Source organism: Pteropus alecto, unplaced genomic scaffold (assembly GCF_000325575.1).
Source record: "Pteropus alecto unplaced genomic scaffold, ASM32557v1 scaffold223, whole genome shotgun sequence".
In the NCBI taxonomy this organism is placed as follows: Eukaryota; Metazoa; Chordata; class Mammalia; order Chiroptera; family Pteropodidae; genus Pteropus; species Pteropus alecto.
Genome location: NW_006434441.1, coordinates 1,147,201 through 1,161,425, shown reverse-complemented (window position 1 = coordinate 1,161,425; position 14,225 = coordinate 1,147,201). Strand labels below are relative to the sequence as shown.

The 14,225-nt window shown below is 43.0% G+C and overlaps 1 protein-coding gene and 1 pseudogene across 1 annotated transcript in view; both read right to left on the bottom strand.

The window, feature by feature from the left end:
• Positions 1-1,356: 1,356 nt before the first annotated feature.
• LOC102896515 lies at positions 1,357-4,387 on the bottom strand (annotated as a pseudogene).
• An 805-nt stretch (positions 4,388-5,192) lies between these two features.
• Positions 5,193-14,225, bottom strand: part of TMEM131 (transmembrane protein 131) — a 116,074-nt gene continuing 107,041 nt past the window's right edge. The window contains exons 37-41 of the mRNA XM_025045025.1: positions 13,639-13,760; positions 13,437-13,533; positions 12,553-12,650; positions 11,734-11,894; positions 5,193-6,214 (exon numbers count right to left, since the gene is read on the bottom strand). Of these exons, the coding sequence (XP_024900793.1) occupies positions 5,939-6,214; positions 11,734-11,894; positions 12,553-12,650; positions 13,437-13,533; positions 13,639-13,760 (754 nt within the window). The 3' untranslated portion in view covers positions 5,193-5,938. The remainder of the gene's footprint in view (positions 6,215-11,733; positions 11,895-12,552; positions 12,651-13,436; positions 13,534-13,638; positions 13,761-14,225) is intronic.

The window sequence follows — 14,225 nt, the reverse complement described above, 5'->3', positions numbered from 1 at the left end:
GCCCTGTCTTTAAACTCAGTGATCCTTTCTTATGCTTCATCTGGTCTGCTGTTGAACCCCTTGTGTATTTTTCATTTCAGTTATTGTAATCTTCAGCTCTGTAACTTCTATTTTGTACTTTCTTATACTTTCTTTTTGTTTAAATTCTCACTTTATTCACTAATTCTTCTCCTGAGCTTGGTGAACATCTTTATGACCATAATTTTGAGCTCTTTATCAGGTAAATCACTTACCTCCATTTCATTAAGGTCTTTTTCTGAGGTTTTATCTTGTTCTTTCACTTGGGACATACTACTTTGTTTTTTCATTTTCTTGGGCTCTCTGTGTTGTTTTTCACACATTAGGTGCAATAAGCACCTCTCCCAGTCTTATAGGAGTGGCCTAGTGTAGGAGGTGAAACTTACTGTTTGACTCTGCTCTAGCTCTTGGTTGCCTCTCAAACCTTCGTGATTGTCCAAGCAGCCCATTTTATTTTTTGTGGTTGAGGGTGTACCATGACCTGTCACTTTCACAAAGGGGAGGCTCTCAGCCATCTAGATTTGGGCTGATTGGAAGCCATACACTTAGGTAATAGGTTTTTTTTTTCTTTTATAATCGAGATTTTGTTGGTTGTTTTGAGAATAAGTACACAGACATTTCAATTTGTACACAATTTTTAATGTATATACCAAAAACCTAAAAAGTTATGTAGTTGTGATTCTTTTCTAAACAGTTATTCCAGTGACTTTCCAGCTTAAAATTTTGAGGCTAGTTTTACTCATACTCAATATTGAGGACCAATATCTTCAAATGTTGATATACTGTTACGTCAAAGTCCCACTAATTCACAATTTATTATCATATACATTACATAATCAAACTTCCAATTTTTCATAGCACATTAACAAAGTTACGAGGAAAACTGGACTACTGCGATGAAGATGTTACACAAAATTTCGACAGGGAGAGTTAGGATTAAGGACTGGTTTTCTTTAGGAAATAGTTCTGTCAAAAACATGGGAATAGAAGTCATCTAAAATGTTCAAGACATATTAAATGCAGGACTGACTCCAAATTGCCCTTTTTTGTATGCTGACACCCAAGACAATCAAAGCCTCCCATATTCAATATCTCATGATTTTCTGGTTGTACCAAAAAAACCCCCAAAAAAACAAAACAAAAAATACCCAGCAAATTATTTCACCTCTTAAAAAAAAAGCATTTACATTTAAAAAATGGGATGAGGTAGAATTCTCTTCTTAAAAATGTTTCCAGAGTTACTAAAAAACTTGCATTTAAAAAACAGTCGATAAAAATATTTCTCTGGCTTGTACAGGAAGGGAGACAGGGGCCACTTATAAGGTATAGTATACGGTATTAATCAGACTTGGATTCTTTCTCTCTGGCTTCCTGAGGGGTTGGGCTCATTTTTGCTTTCTCCATTTTCTGCAGGTAAATTTTTATTTTCTTGGTTAGCCACTTGGCCTGTTTTCCTTTTGCTCCCCTCTTACCTTTCATTTGCACTTTTGTCTGAAGATTTATCTTTTCCTCTGCCTTCTTTGGCCTCACTTCCACTTCTGCAGGAGCAGGTGCAGCTGACCACCTTGCTGCCCTCCTCTGGAACTCCTGCGCACCCCTTGCAGCAGACCTCCCTCTTGGGCATTGTGGCGGGGGCAGGGTGTGCAGGTGCCTGGGGCCGTGGTGCCCAGAGCCTTCGCCAAGCTGGGCTGCTTGGCAGCTGCCACTCCTCCCACCCAAGAAGAAGCTTTTAAAGTATCCAAAAATACCTCTTTCAGTGAAAGATGAGGAGATGGGCGTTTCTGTCCATTCCCTCTGGACTGATCCCTGGGGTGACAGCCAGTTAAGAACTATTTCTCCGTTTGTTACATTTCTGTGGGACCTGTGGATGGAAGCCACTCTGGTGACCAGAGCCAGGGGGTCTAGGGCTCCCTGGGTGGCAGCCACAAACATTTCAGCAGCAGACGTGGATACAAGCTCCTTTCCAGGAGGTCCTGGAGCCTGGAGCGAAGCAGAGGGTTGAGGATGGTGTCTCTGTCTTTGGAGAGTATTTCAGCAGGTCCATGGATGTGTGTTAAATTAGATACCTGTCCTTCAGGCTAATGCTTTAAGCAGGCAAGCCTCTTTCTCACACAGTCTGGGCACTTTCCAGTTGGCTGCCTCTGCGTGGGCCCTGGGGTGGGCGAGGCTGCACAGGACCCTTTAAGAAGTTTGTCATGTCACGACAGCCCGGTGGGTCTTGTGGGCTTGCGTCTTGTTGGCTTTCAAAGCTACATATTTTGGGAGCTCATTTCTCAGGTGCAGATCTTAAAAGCTGGGGTGCCAAACATGGGATTCAAACCCTTTGTTCCTCAAGGAGAAGCTTAGGGTTTTGAGTTCCTTGTATTGGGGATGGGGTTGATGGTGAGACTGTGCCTCAACCTCTGGTACTCGCTTCGATGTGGATTTTTTGTTTGCTCGGTTTATTATTTTTTAAAATCGTTCTGTATGTAGCTATAGATTTGATGTTTCTGTGGGAGGAGGCAAGTCCAGGATCCTCCAATGGCACCATCTTGATCTGGACTCCCATTTATTTGGCCTCATCTAATTTTTCACACCATCCTTTGAGACAGGGTGTTCCTGTTTTATATATGGAGAAACTGAGGCTCTGGGAGCAGTAGGGAGTGTGCCCAGGGCCCGTGATCAGTGAGTGGCAGAGCCAGGACGGGAACCAGGCCCACGTGTGCTCTGGGATTGTCTGTGCCCTTCACAAGGGCCACCAGGAACACAGCTGCAGGACAAGCTGGACTTGCTCTTGAATGCAAGAGAACATGTACTGCAGGGTGTCTCGGACAGAGTGTTAGGATGAACCGGTGCCAGGGTTTGGGCTTTGGCTAGGAGACGTGGGGGGCAGGCCTATGGAGCTGGAGGTTTGCTCTAGGCTAGCTACTGTGAGAGCGCTGGCAGGGGGTGTCTGGACACAGGTCAATACGTGTCGAATGGTGACACCAGGGCTAATCTTTTTCTTCCTGTTGTGAAGTGTTAAAAGCTGTGCAGTGGCATTTACAGATCTCAACAGGATATACTGTATAGGCAACTATTAGCAATGCAAGAACTACTAATCCTATACCAGGTCTCCAAGCCAGGGGCCGATATTATGACCCCAGGAAATGGAAACGTGTCCCGGAACCGGGCTGAGTCTGCTCTGTATCAGCAAGGGACTTGTTCCTTCAACTTCAGATTGTTTTATTTCTCCTGCAGTGTGTGTGTAGGTATAAAAAGAGAATATTTGCTGGAGCATAACCCGCTCCTTGGCTGGCGAACAGGAAAATGAGGGCTGTATGACTGACCTTGACCACTGTAAAGAATGACCTTGGTTTGTTAGGCTTTTAGAGCAGAAAGGGTTTCATTTGTGACTTCAGCTAAAATTACTGATTCATTCTGAACCCTCATCTCTCATTGTTTCGTTCCCTTGGTAGGAATTACAGTTTACAGAATACTCATAAAGAACAAAGCAGTGATTCCTTTGGGAGGTTTTTTGAAGAAACTATGATAATTTTGGATTATTCGAGAAATGGTATCTGTAAATATTTGGGAACACTCAACAATGCCTCTGAATACATAGTTCAAGTGTGTGCTACAGATATAAGCCTGGTATCCAGGAAGAAGTGCTGTCCCACTGAAGCACAGACTATATGGGGAGGTAAGTACTGTTTCGTATAAAGGAGTTTGCCCCCCATACCCTGTCCCTGTGCCTTTTCTATAGAAGCTGTAGATCATGTACAGGTGGGTGTTTTCATTATTTCTAGATAAAGCTAGAAATAAAATGTTTGTAATCATGTGGGAACTAAGATTGGGGTGAAATTTCAAAATGTATGAGGTGGCAGCATATTAATTCATAAGGAAGTAAAATGTGAGTCCAAGAGGTGGTTCTTCCTAACATGGAGCTACTGGTGATCTTAAGTCCTACAATCTCAGGTTTCTGAGAGGTTTGCTAATTTTACTTTAAAAATTTTGTTTCTTTCCTAGAGAATTGTGGAAAATAGAGACAATGAAGTCTGCATTAAAGGCAAAACTTTATAGTGTTTCTTAGTAACTACTAGAAAAACAAGTGTCTGTCATTAGTTAGGTGGGGTTTTCCGGGTTGGAAAACAAGATTAAGCACTCTTTTTGGTTTTTGTCTTAGGTCTCTCATGGGAAACATTCAATCCACACTGAAAATAAACCACAACCAGACGTATTCACAACTCCTGGCAGGAGGGGTTTGTAGGAAGTTCCCGTGCAAGTGTCTTAGGGCCTCTGAGGTTCTGGTTCCCTCCCACATGTGTCTTTACATTTTGTCAGAACTGTTTCATTTGCACAGAGGGCAGATTTAGAGACATCCTTGATGATGCCTCTAATCTTACCCCATAAGCACTGGTTTAACATTGTTGCCAATTTATCTGTTGTTACAGGTAATATGATGAAAAATTGTTAGACTCTGCTGTAAACTTTTTGGTGATGTAAGTAATGCACATCATGGCTCCTCCCATTTTCTACTTCCCTAATCAGGGGCTTGTTCTGACAGTTAATAAAATCCTGTTTGTCCAGTCTCACTTACCCGTGAGATTACAGGATTTCTCACGGTGAATCTTATTTCTTCAGCACAGTGGTCAGCCCAAGTGTTGCCATCAGGGTCTGTGGCTTTGCGTTCTTTCATTGCTGTTATAGCTATTTTGTTGGTAGCAAAGGATCTAAAATGTCTTGCTCAATTTTTATAGGCTTTTGTCAAGGTTAGAAGCTTGTTTCTAAAACATTCGAATTGGGTGGACTATCCCCTAAACACAATCATTTATTATGCTATTTATTTTTTGCCAACTTGCCCAGGTGTGGGTAAATATTTTTCATCTGAGATAATTTAATTTCTAAGATTGTTCTCTATTTTAAGGCATTCTAGTCCTGCCTGGTATCCGCATAGCCAATACAGGTACCATCTGGAAGTGGTGTGGGAGTTTTAAGGTTGGAAAAGGATCACACTTCTATTTAAAAGGAAAGACACGTTTTAGATGGCACCTTCAGGGACTGTCATGGAAATACACAGAATTTAATCAGCACAGATGGTTCCAGCCCTAATAAAGCAAACTCCACAGACGAAGGCAATGACAGCATGGTTTACTTTGGTGTGAAAGAATCAAACAAATGCATCTTGCATGTAAAAAAGGAAAGGCACACAACAATTCAAGGCTTTTGAAAAAAGCATTTATTTCAAAGTACAACACAAAGTTGTATTTTTAAGAAATACACATTCAATCTTGTATCTCAAGACTTGGCTATGTGCATTTCAGTTTATCTTTTAAAATAAATTCAGGTATACAAATGTTACATACCTCAAGTACAAACAGCACAGGAAATGCAAATGGTCTTGAATGTTTTCACATTCATTCACTGTTCTTAATGTCAACTTACATTTCTGTAACTTGCTTTTAAACCAGGACAGCCTTATTTTAAAAAAATACTCTGTATTTTTCAGCACAAAGTCTTCATATGTTTTTAAAATTAGATCTCGGCGCATAATATTGTGTAACTATTAAAAACCAGACTTGGTAATTTAATAAAATTGTCACATGCCAGACTTCTGAATCAACTCAAATTACTTCCTTAGCTGCAATGTCAAATTTGTGTTCATACGGGTAAGTAAAGAATGGAAGAAGGGAGGTGGAAACTTGGTAACAGGTAAGGTTTCCAGATGTACAGGTCTTATCAGAGTGTGGCTGAGTCCAGACTTTTTCTAAAAGCACAACAGCAAATCTCAGTATCATAATTGTGAGAAGGGTCTGAAAGCAGCGGGTGGTATAGCCTGCTCTGCTCGAGTCTGTGTGGCCAAGATGAGGGGAGGGGACGGGAGCTACGGCAGATGGACGTCTGGGGACCGGCCTGTCATGATCTAGACCAGGGGTCCTGCTTTTTTTTTTTTGGTCTAATTTCAATTCTCATGAGGGAAGTGCGAATTAGACCACGGGTCGGAGCTCCTCCTCCCGATTGTGGGGCTCCACACCCGCCATGGGTTGTAGGTCTGTCCCAAGTCATCGGCGGGGCCAGAGGTGGAAGGGGTGTGGGGGCCGGAGCTGGTCTCTGCGCCCAGGAGGCCGATGCTGGTCAGTGTGCCGGCGGGAGTGGTGAAGGGGAGGGAGGTGCTGGACCAGATGGAGCTGCTGAATGGGGTGGTGGACCACAGGCCGCTGGGACTGCCGAGGACGGGCTGGTGGGACAAAACGACACGCGTGAGGTAAAATCAGAAGTGTCATGCATGCAGCCCTCCCAGAGACTGAGCACAGGGCTGTGACATTACAGAAGACCCAAGTCCTGCCCTGCCTGTTCCCTCTGGAGCACAGCCATGCATTTGTCATGTGCTGTCGTGGCTGCTAGCACTGCGGTGGCAGAACAGCATGGCCTGTAAAGCTGAAATACTGACTGCCCCGTTTTAAAGAACAGCTGAGATGCTTTTAAAACTGAATACAAAATGATCACAAGTGGGGACAAACTTTGGACCCTGAATTAGTATGGTTAAACCTTGCTCGTCTAATTCAGTTTTCCTGAGAAGGAAGAAGTATAAGCACAAGATATTTTTCTGTCATTTTGTAAAAGCTGAAACCAGTAACTATTTCCCTTGGTAAGAATGCTTTTCTGGAGCATGACTTTTACAAAAAAACTTAGCCGAAAAGCAAACAAATGCACACTAGAAAGCTCAAATGAGGACACAGGTTCCTCAAACAAAACTGAGGCCACCGCAGCAGTCTGCTTCTGTGGTGCCTAGGGCTGTTCTGCATGGACCGGGAGGCTGCATTTGGTCGCTGTCTAACCTAGGACAGGGGAGACCTGAGGATGGGCCCACGGCCTCACTTGTGATTGGTTTACAAGTTGGGAAGAGGCTGAAGTGACCTGTTCTGCTGGGAGAGACTCCAGTTGCCAACCCCACAGCCGCTCAGTTGTTCTTCTCATAACTTTTTTAAAAAAACAAAATTTCAATTATAGTTGAAATACAATATTACGATAGTTTCAGGTGTACAGCATAGTGGTTAGACATTTATACAACCTACAAAGTGATCACCCTGATAAGTGAAGACTCACCTGACACCGTGCATGGTTATTACAGTGTCACTGACTAGTCCCTGTGCTTCACGCCCCCGTGGCTGTTTTCTAACTGCCAATGTGCACTTCTTCATCCCTTCTCCCTTTTCACTCATCTTCCTACCCCCTCCTGTCTGGCAACCTTCAGTTTGTTCTCTGTATCTATAAGTTTGTTTTGTTTTACAGATTCCACATATAAGTAAGACATTATGTATTCGTCTTTCTCTGACTTATTTCACTTACCATAATACCCTCAAGGTCCATCATGTTGTTGCAAATGGCAAGATCTCATTCTTTTTTTATGGCCAAGTAATATTCCATTGTATCTATGTACCATATCTTCTTTATCTAGTTGTCTACTGATACAGAAGCAACTCAGGTTGCTTCCATATCTTGGCTATTGTAAATAATGCTGCAGTGAACACAAGGACGCACGTATCTTTTCCAATTAGTGTTTTGGATTTCTTCAGATAAATACTCAGAAGTGAAATTGCTGTGTCATAAGGTAGTTCTATTTTTAATTTTTTGAAGAATCGCCATACTGTTTTCCACAGTGGCTGCACCAATTTGCAATCCCACCAGCAGTGCACAAGGGTTCCATTTTCTCCACGTCCTCACCAACACTTGTTTGTTGTCTTTTTGATAATAGCTGTTCTCACAAGTGTGAGGTGGTATCTCACTGTGGTTTTGATTTGCATTTTTCTGATCATTAGTGATGCTGAGCACCTTTTCATATGTCTATTGGCCATGTGTACGTCCTCTTTAGAGAAATGTCTATTCAGGTCCTCTGCCCATTTTTAAATCAAATTATTATTTTTTTTGTTATATGAGTTCTTTACATAGTTTGGATATTAACCCATTATCAGATGTATCATGGGCGAATATCTTCACCCATTCAGTAGGTTGTCTTTCTGTTTTGTTGGTTTCTTTCGCTGTGCAAAATCCTTTTCAATTTGAAGTAGTCTCATTTGTTTATTTTTTTGTTTCACTTGCCCACGGAGACATGTCCAAAAAATTACTGCCAAGAGCAATGTCAAAGAGTTTACTGCCTATATTTTCCTCTAGTTTTATGGTTTTGTATCATATATTTCAGTCTTTAATCCATTTTGAAATTATGTAAGAAAGTGATGGTCCAGTTTTCCCAGCACCACTTACTGAAGAGACTGTCTTTTACCCCATTGTATATTCTTGTCTCTTTTTTCATAGATTGACTGTGTAGGCGTGGTTTCATTTCTGGGCTCTCTTTTCCATTCCACTGATCTGTGTGTCTGTTTTTATGCCAGTACCATGCTGTTTTGATTACTATAGCCTTGTAAGTATAGTCTGACATCAGGGAGCATGATACTTTCAACTTTGTTCTTCTTTGTTCTTCACTCTAAGATTGCTATTTGGGGTCTTTTGTGGTTCCATATAAATTTTAGGATTATTTATTCTAGTTCTGTGAAAAATACCTTTGGTATTTTGATAGGGATTGCAATGAATCTGAAGATTGCTTTGGACAGTATGGATATTTTAAGGATGCTAATTCTTCCTATCCATGAGCACAGTATATCTTCCATTTATTTGTGTCTTCTTCAATTTCTTTCTATAATGTTTAATACTTTTCCAAGTACAGGTCTTTTACCTCATTTAAATTATTCCTAGACATTTCAATCTTTTTGATGTTATTATAAATGGGATTGTCGTCTTCTGGTATTTCGTTATCGGTGTATAAAAATGCAACTGAATCTAAATAATTTTGTATCCTGCTACTTTACTGAATTTATTCTAATAGTTTTTGATGGAATTTTTAAAGTTCTCTCTATAAAGTATTATGTCATCTGCAAACAAAGACAGTTTCACTTCTTTCCAATTTGCATGCCTTTCTTTTTCTTGTCTGACTGCTGTGGCTAGTACTTCAATAATACGATGAATAAAAGTGATCCTAGTCTTGTTTTTGATCTTAAAAAGCTTTCAGTTTTTCATCATTATGATGTTAGCTGTGGGCTTGTCATATATCGTCTTTATTATTGAGGTATGTTCCCTCTTTACTGAGAGTTTTTATCATAAATGGATGTTGAATTCTGTCAAATACTTTTTCTGCATCTATTGATATGATTTTTATCCTTCATTTTGTTATGTGGTACATCACATTAATTTGTGGATATCAAATCAACCTTATATTTCTGGGATAAATCCCACTTGATCATGGTATATGATCTTTTTAATGTATTGCTGAATTTGGTTTGCTAAGATCATGTTGAGAAGTTTTGCATCTGTGTTCAACCAGGGACATATAACCTGTAATTTACCTTTTCTTTGTAGTATCTTCGTCTTGTTTTGGTGTCAGGATAATGCTGGCCTCATGAATAAGTTTGGAAGCTCTCCCTCCTCTTCAATTTTTTTGGAATGGTTTGAGAAAGATAAGTATTAATTCTTTAAACGTTTGGTAGAATTCACCCATGAAGCCATCTGGTGCAGGACTTCTTCTGTTCGCTGGGAGGTTTTTTTTTAATTACCAATTCCATTTTGTTCGTAGTTATGTCTGTTCAGATTTTCTGTTTCTTCTTGATTCAGTCTTAGAAGATTGCATGTTTCTAGAAATTTATCCATTTCCTCCAGGTTGTCCAATTTGTTGGCCTATAACTGTTCACAATATTTTGTTATAAGCCTTTGTATTTTTGTGGTATCGGCTGTCACCTCCCTCTTTCATTTCTGATTTTATTAGGTCTTTTCTTCTTGATGAGTCTAGCTAAAGGTTTATCAATTTTGTTTATCTTTTCAAAGAACCAGCTCTTGGTTTCATTGATCTTTGCTATTGTTCTTTTAGACTCTATTTCTGCTCTGATCTTTATTATTTCTTTCATTCTCACTTTAGTCCACTTGCATTTAAAATAGTCTTGACAGGTATGTAGTTACTGCTATTTTATTGTTTTCTGATTGATTAGCTGTTTCCTGTTCCTTTCTTATTCTCTTGCTCTTGTGTATTGGTGACTTTCGGTAGCGCAGTATCTGGATTCCTTTCTCTCCATTTCTTAAATTTTTTACAGATGTTTGGTTCATGGTTGGTTGGCCTGTGATACCTACATACTGAGCTATGTTTATGTACAGTATTCTGTTTGATAGTCACTTAAGTTTGAATACATTCTAAAATCACAGCAATTTTTACTCACTCCTTCGATGTTAATGTTTGTGTCATTTTTCCCTTTTCTATGTTTGTGTGTATCCCTTAACTTATTGTAATGGCACATGATCTTCCTACTTTTGCCTTTTCACCTTTGAACTAGCTTTGTAGTTGGCTGATCCATAGTTGTTTGCCTTTGCTAGTGAGAATATTTTTCTTTCCTATATTTTCTTATTCATATTTTTTATCTTTTCTTCTTAAAGAATTCCCTCTAACATTTCCTGTAATACTGGCTTGGTGGTGATGAACTTCTTTAGCTTTTTCTTGCCTGGGAAGCGCTTTATCTGTCCTTTGATTCTAAATGATAGCTTTGCTGGGTAGAGCAATCTCAGATGTAGGTCCTTGCTTTTCATCACTTTTGAATATTTTGTGCCAATTCCTTCTGTCCTGCAAAGTTTCTGCTGAGAAATCAGCTGCCAGTGTTATGGGAGCTCCCTTGTAGGTAACTTCTTTTCTCTTGCTTTTAAGATTCTTTGTCTTTAACCTTCGGCATTTTAATTATGCTGTGTCTTGGTGTGGGCCTCTTAGGGACTCTGCGCTTCCTGGACTTGTGTATTTCCTTTGCCAGGTTAGGGAAGTTTTCCGTTATTTCTTCAGCTAGGTTTTCAATTCCTTGCTCTCTTCTCTTTCTAGAACCCTTATGATGCAAATGTTGGTACGCTTGATGATGTCCCAGAGGCCCCTTAAACCACCCTCATTTTTAAAAATTTGCTGTTCTGATTGGGTGTTTTCTGCTACTTTGTCTTCCAGAGTGCTGATTCGATCCTCTGCTTCATCTAATCTGTTGATTCCCTCTAATGAGAGCTCTTAACAAAGGAACTCTGTCACCTGCCAGTACTTCTGTCTCCAGAAAGAGATGCCCTGACCCCTGCCCCTCCAGAGCTCACCCTGAGGTTAGTCAACTCAGCTCCATGTCCCTGGGACTGTTCGGGCCATGTCCCCAGAGCTGCACCGCAGAGCGAACGAATCCGCTGGCATAAGTCCTTGCAAGCCCTTAAGAGGAAAATCTGCGACTTTCATAGCCAGTTGTTATGGGGACTCCTATTGCCAGCATTGGTGCCCTGGGCCGGGGGCCCTGATATGAGGCTGTGACCCCTGGCTCCTCGGGGGTGGCCTCCTTGTTCTGTGTCTGCTATCCTACCAGTCTCACCATGGCCTCTCTGGAAGGCCTTGGTTACAGGATTCTTCAGCTGAACTTCAGGTGGTTCTCAGTGGTGGTGATTCTATAATTTAGTTAATTTTGATGTGGTTGTAGACACCGCACAGTGCTGACCTATCTGCCATGGTGACTGGAAGCCTCCCCTTCCCTGATTCCTTGACTATAATGGCTCCGAAGGACACTGCTGGGTCACTTTGGCAGATGTGAAGACACAGACGGGAGCCAATTACAGCGCTCACCCCACCGCTGCTATCTGTTGTTTATAACTGTGTCAGGGTCATCCAAGAGACCGAGCGGCAACAGCCATGGCTGGGCCCTGAGTACTCACTGTGGCCGTGGGGGTTGGGGAACCGGAACTGGCCGGCCAGGGAGGGCTGGGATCCGTTGCTGGGGAGTCCCAAAGGTATGCTGGGCCTGTACCGAACTCATTCCAGCTCCTCTGTGAGGCTTGATTGCACGATCGTGATAACCCAAGTTTGCTGAACACTTCTGAAAATAAAGACACAACCTCAAGTCCATGCTGTATTTTGCCATGCTCACCTACAACAAGATGGGGCATTCACTCAGTGGCATGTGTTCCACCTACTTTGTCAGCTCCTACCACACTTGGGGCAGGGGAGGTGATGTTCCCCAGAGCTCAGGCACATGTCACAGGATTTGAATACTTCACCCAAACCTCTCGCTGTATGACATCAAATGCAAACGTCCCCCAAGTCTACCATTATGGTCACAGCTAATGCAAGACTCATACAGTGGCCTTTAATTCTGGACAGCAAGAAAAAGTAAGGAGCCCCAGTATAGCTAGGAGTCACTTCAACAAAGGAGTCTGTATTGAAGTTAAGTGTGTGCTGGGGAGCACAAACCAGCCAGGACTCATGGCCTCAAGCCTGTCCCATGGCACCTCTGGGCTGGGCAGGGAGCGGGAGGAGACCCTCCTGAGAGGCTCCTGTGGGGCCCTCTAAGGTCGGCCCACACATCTACATCTACTGGTGCCTGGCTGTAAGGATGAAGAACTGCATCTCCTCAATGTGTCCACTGAACGATACGCAGGCTTGTGCTCTCGGTGTGTTCCTCCACACATGACATGAGCCCTCTTCCTCTGTTGTCCATAGGCTTATTAGTGACAGGTCCAGTGTTAAACACTCACCACTGGTTAGGTTAAAAGAATTCCCGAAGGCGGAGAACGAATTGAGGGGTGTGAAGTCAGGACTGCTGGGGTTGCTGACGGGACTCCACAAACCTGAGCTAAATATTACAAGAGGAAAATGTATGATGGTTAGTGGAAACAGGTCCATTTGGCACGGCCTCACAACTGGGGTAGCTCAAACATGAAACGCAAGAATCGGGGATGGAGGAACAGTGCTCCTCCACAGAGGACCAAGGCACACAGAGCTCCAGACTCCTCATCACAAGCTGAGGGCCTGGTTCCAAGAGAGTTGTGCAGTAAGAAGACATTTCGTCCTTACGTTTACTTTTTGGTAATGGAAGACTTATTAAAAAACTATTTCAAATCCAGGACTCATTTCCTCTTAGTGCCAAGCAGGTACAATTAGGGCTCTGCTTATCAGCAGTCCTTATGCCTGTTATTTCCCTGGGAAGGCTAAGTGGGGTGCTCACTGCCCAGCACCAGGCCCAGCCCAGGGGCTCTGGGTCACCAAAATGGCATGTTTGATAATTTACTCTTAATTGTCTAGTATTTGCTCCAATTTCTTTCCTCTCATATACATTTCTGTTCTTCTATTTCTAATGACCAGATCATATCCTTTCCTACAGGAGATGATGATATTGGAGAAGGATGAGAACAGATTTAAAACGGGGACGTGAACCTCCCTGTCAGGGGAGCTGGTGAGGGAGGCACAGCAACTGGGCCTTCTGCTTCCGCCCGCCAGATGAGCTCCCAGAGGCTGGGGCTGCTTCTGACACATGCCCACTCGTAATCTAGGGCAAAATGCCTGAGACTCAGGCACGGACAGAGATGCTAACTTGACCTCAGAAGCTGTCCCTCTTTCTCCTGAGAACAGCCTGCTGTACCTGTCGGAGCCGTCGCTGTCAGCAGGAGTATGTGAGATGCCAAGGCTGCTGGAAAAGTCTGTTTTGTTTGAAGAAACTTTAGCGAAGCCATTCCCACCTGTAAAAATGGACTCTGAATCAATCAAAGGCAAACCAGGCCAAAGGTAATTCCACCAGGCCTGGAGCCCCGCTGTGACAGGCCTTCTGATGCCAGGCCACTCACCGGGGCTCTTATCGTAGCCAGCTGTGACTGCAGCAAAAGTGGGGTTGCCATTCTTGCCAGGGAGCGAGGCTGCTTTTGTCAATTTGTGTTTGCTTCCACTTGGCTGCTTGATTTTAGGGTCGCTGAAGGAAAAAGCAAAGAGAACAACGTATTCCCCGTCGGTACCACCCGCGGAGGCCTGGGAGACACCTGTATCAGAGCTATGGTTCCTGCAGGACTGAGCCCAGGCAGTTGGTGCCTTTGCTGGGGCGGGCACAGGGCACAGCTGGCCTCACGTGAACGCTCTGGGCCCTGTGACTATGCAGTCAGGTGAGGGAAGGTAAAGTACAAGGTCACTACAGAAGACACCAGGGAGAAGGTCACATATTAGGGACTGAAAAGGCTGTTTTTTAGAGGCGAGCTCAGGAAGGGGCGCTCGGCAGTGAACAGTAGATGGCGCACGATGGACCAGGTCTGAGAGGGTCTCCTGCCGTCCGAACAGTGGAGGAGCCCCGGGGGGTGTGGTGGTCTCCCCAGCCTCCATCGGGCAGAGTTAAAAACCCAGCAGGCACACTGCAGCCTTTGCTTCTCACATGCAAAGCTGGGTG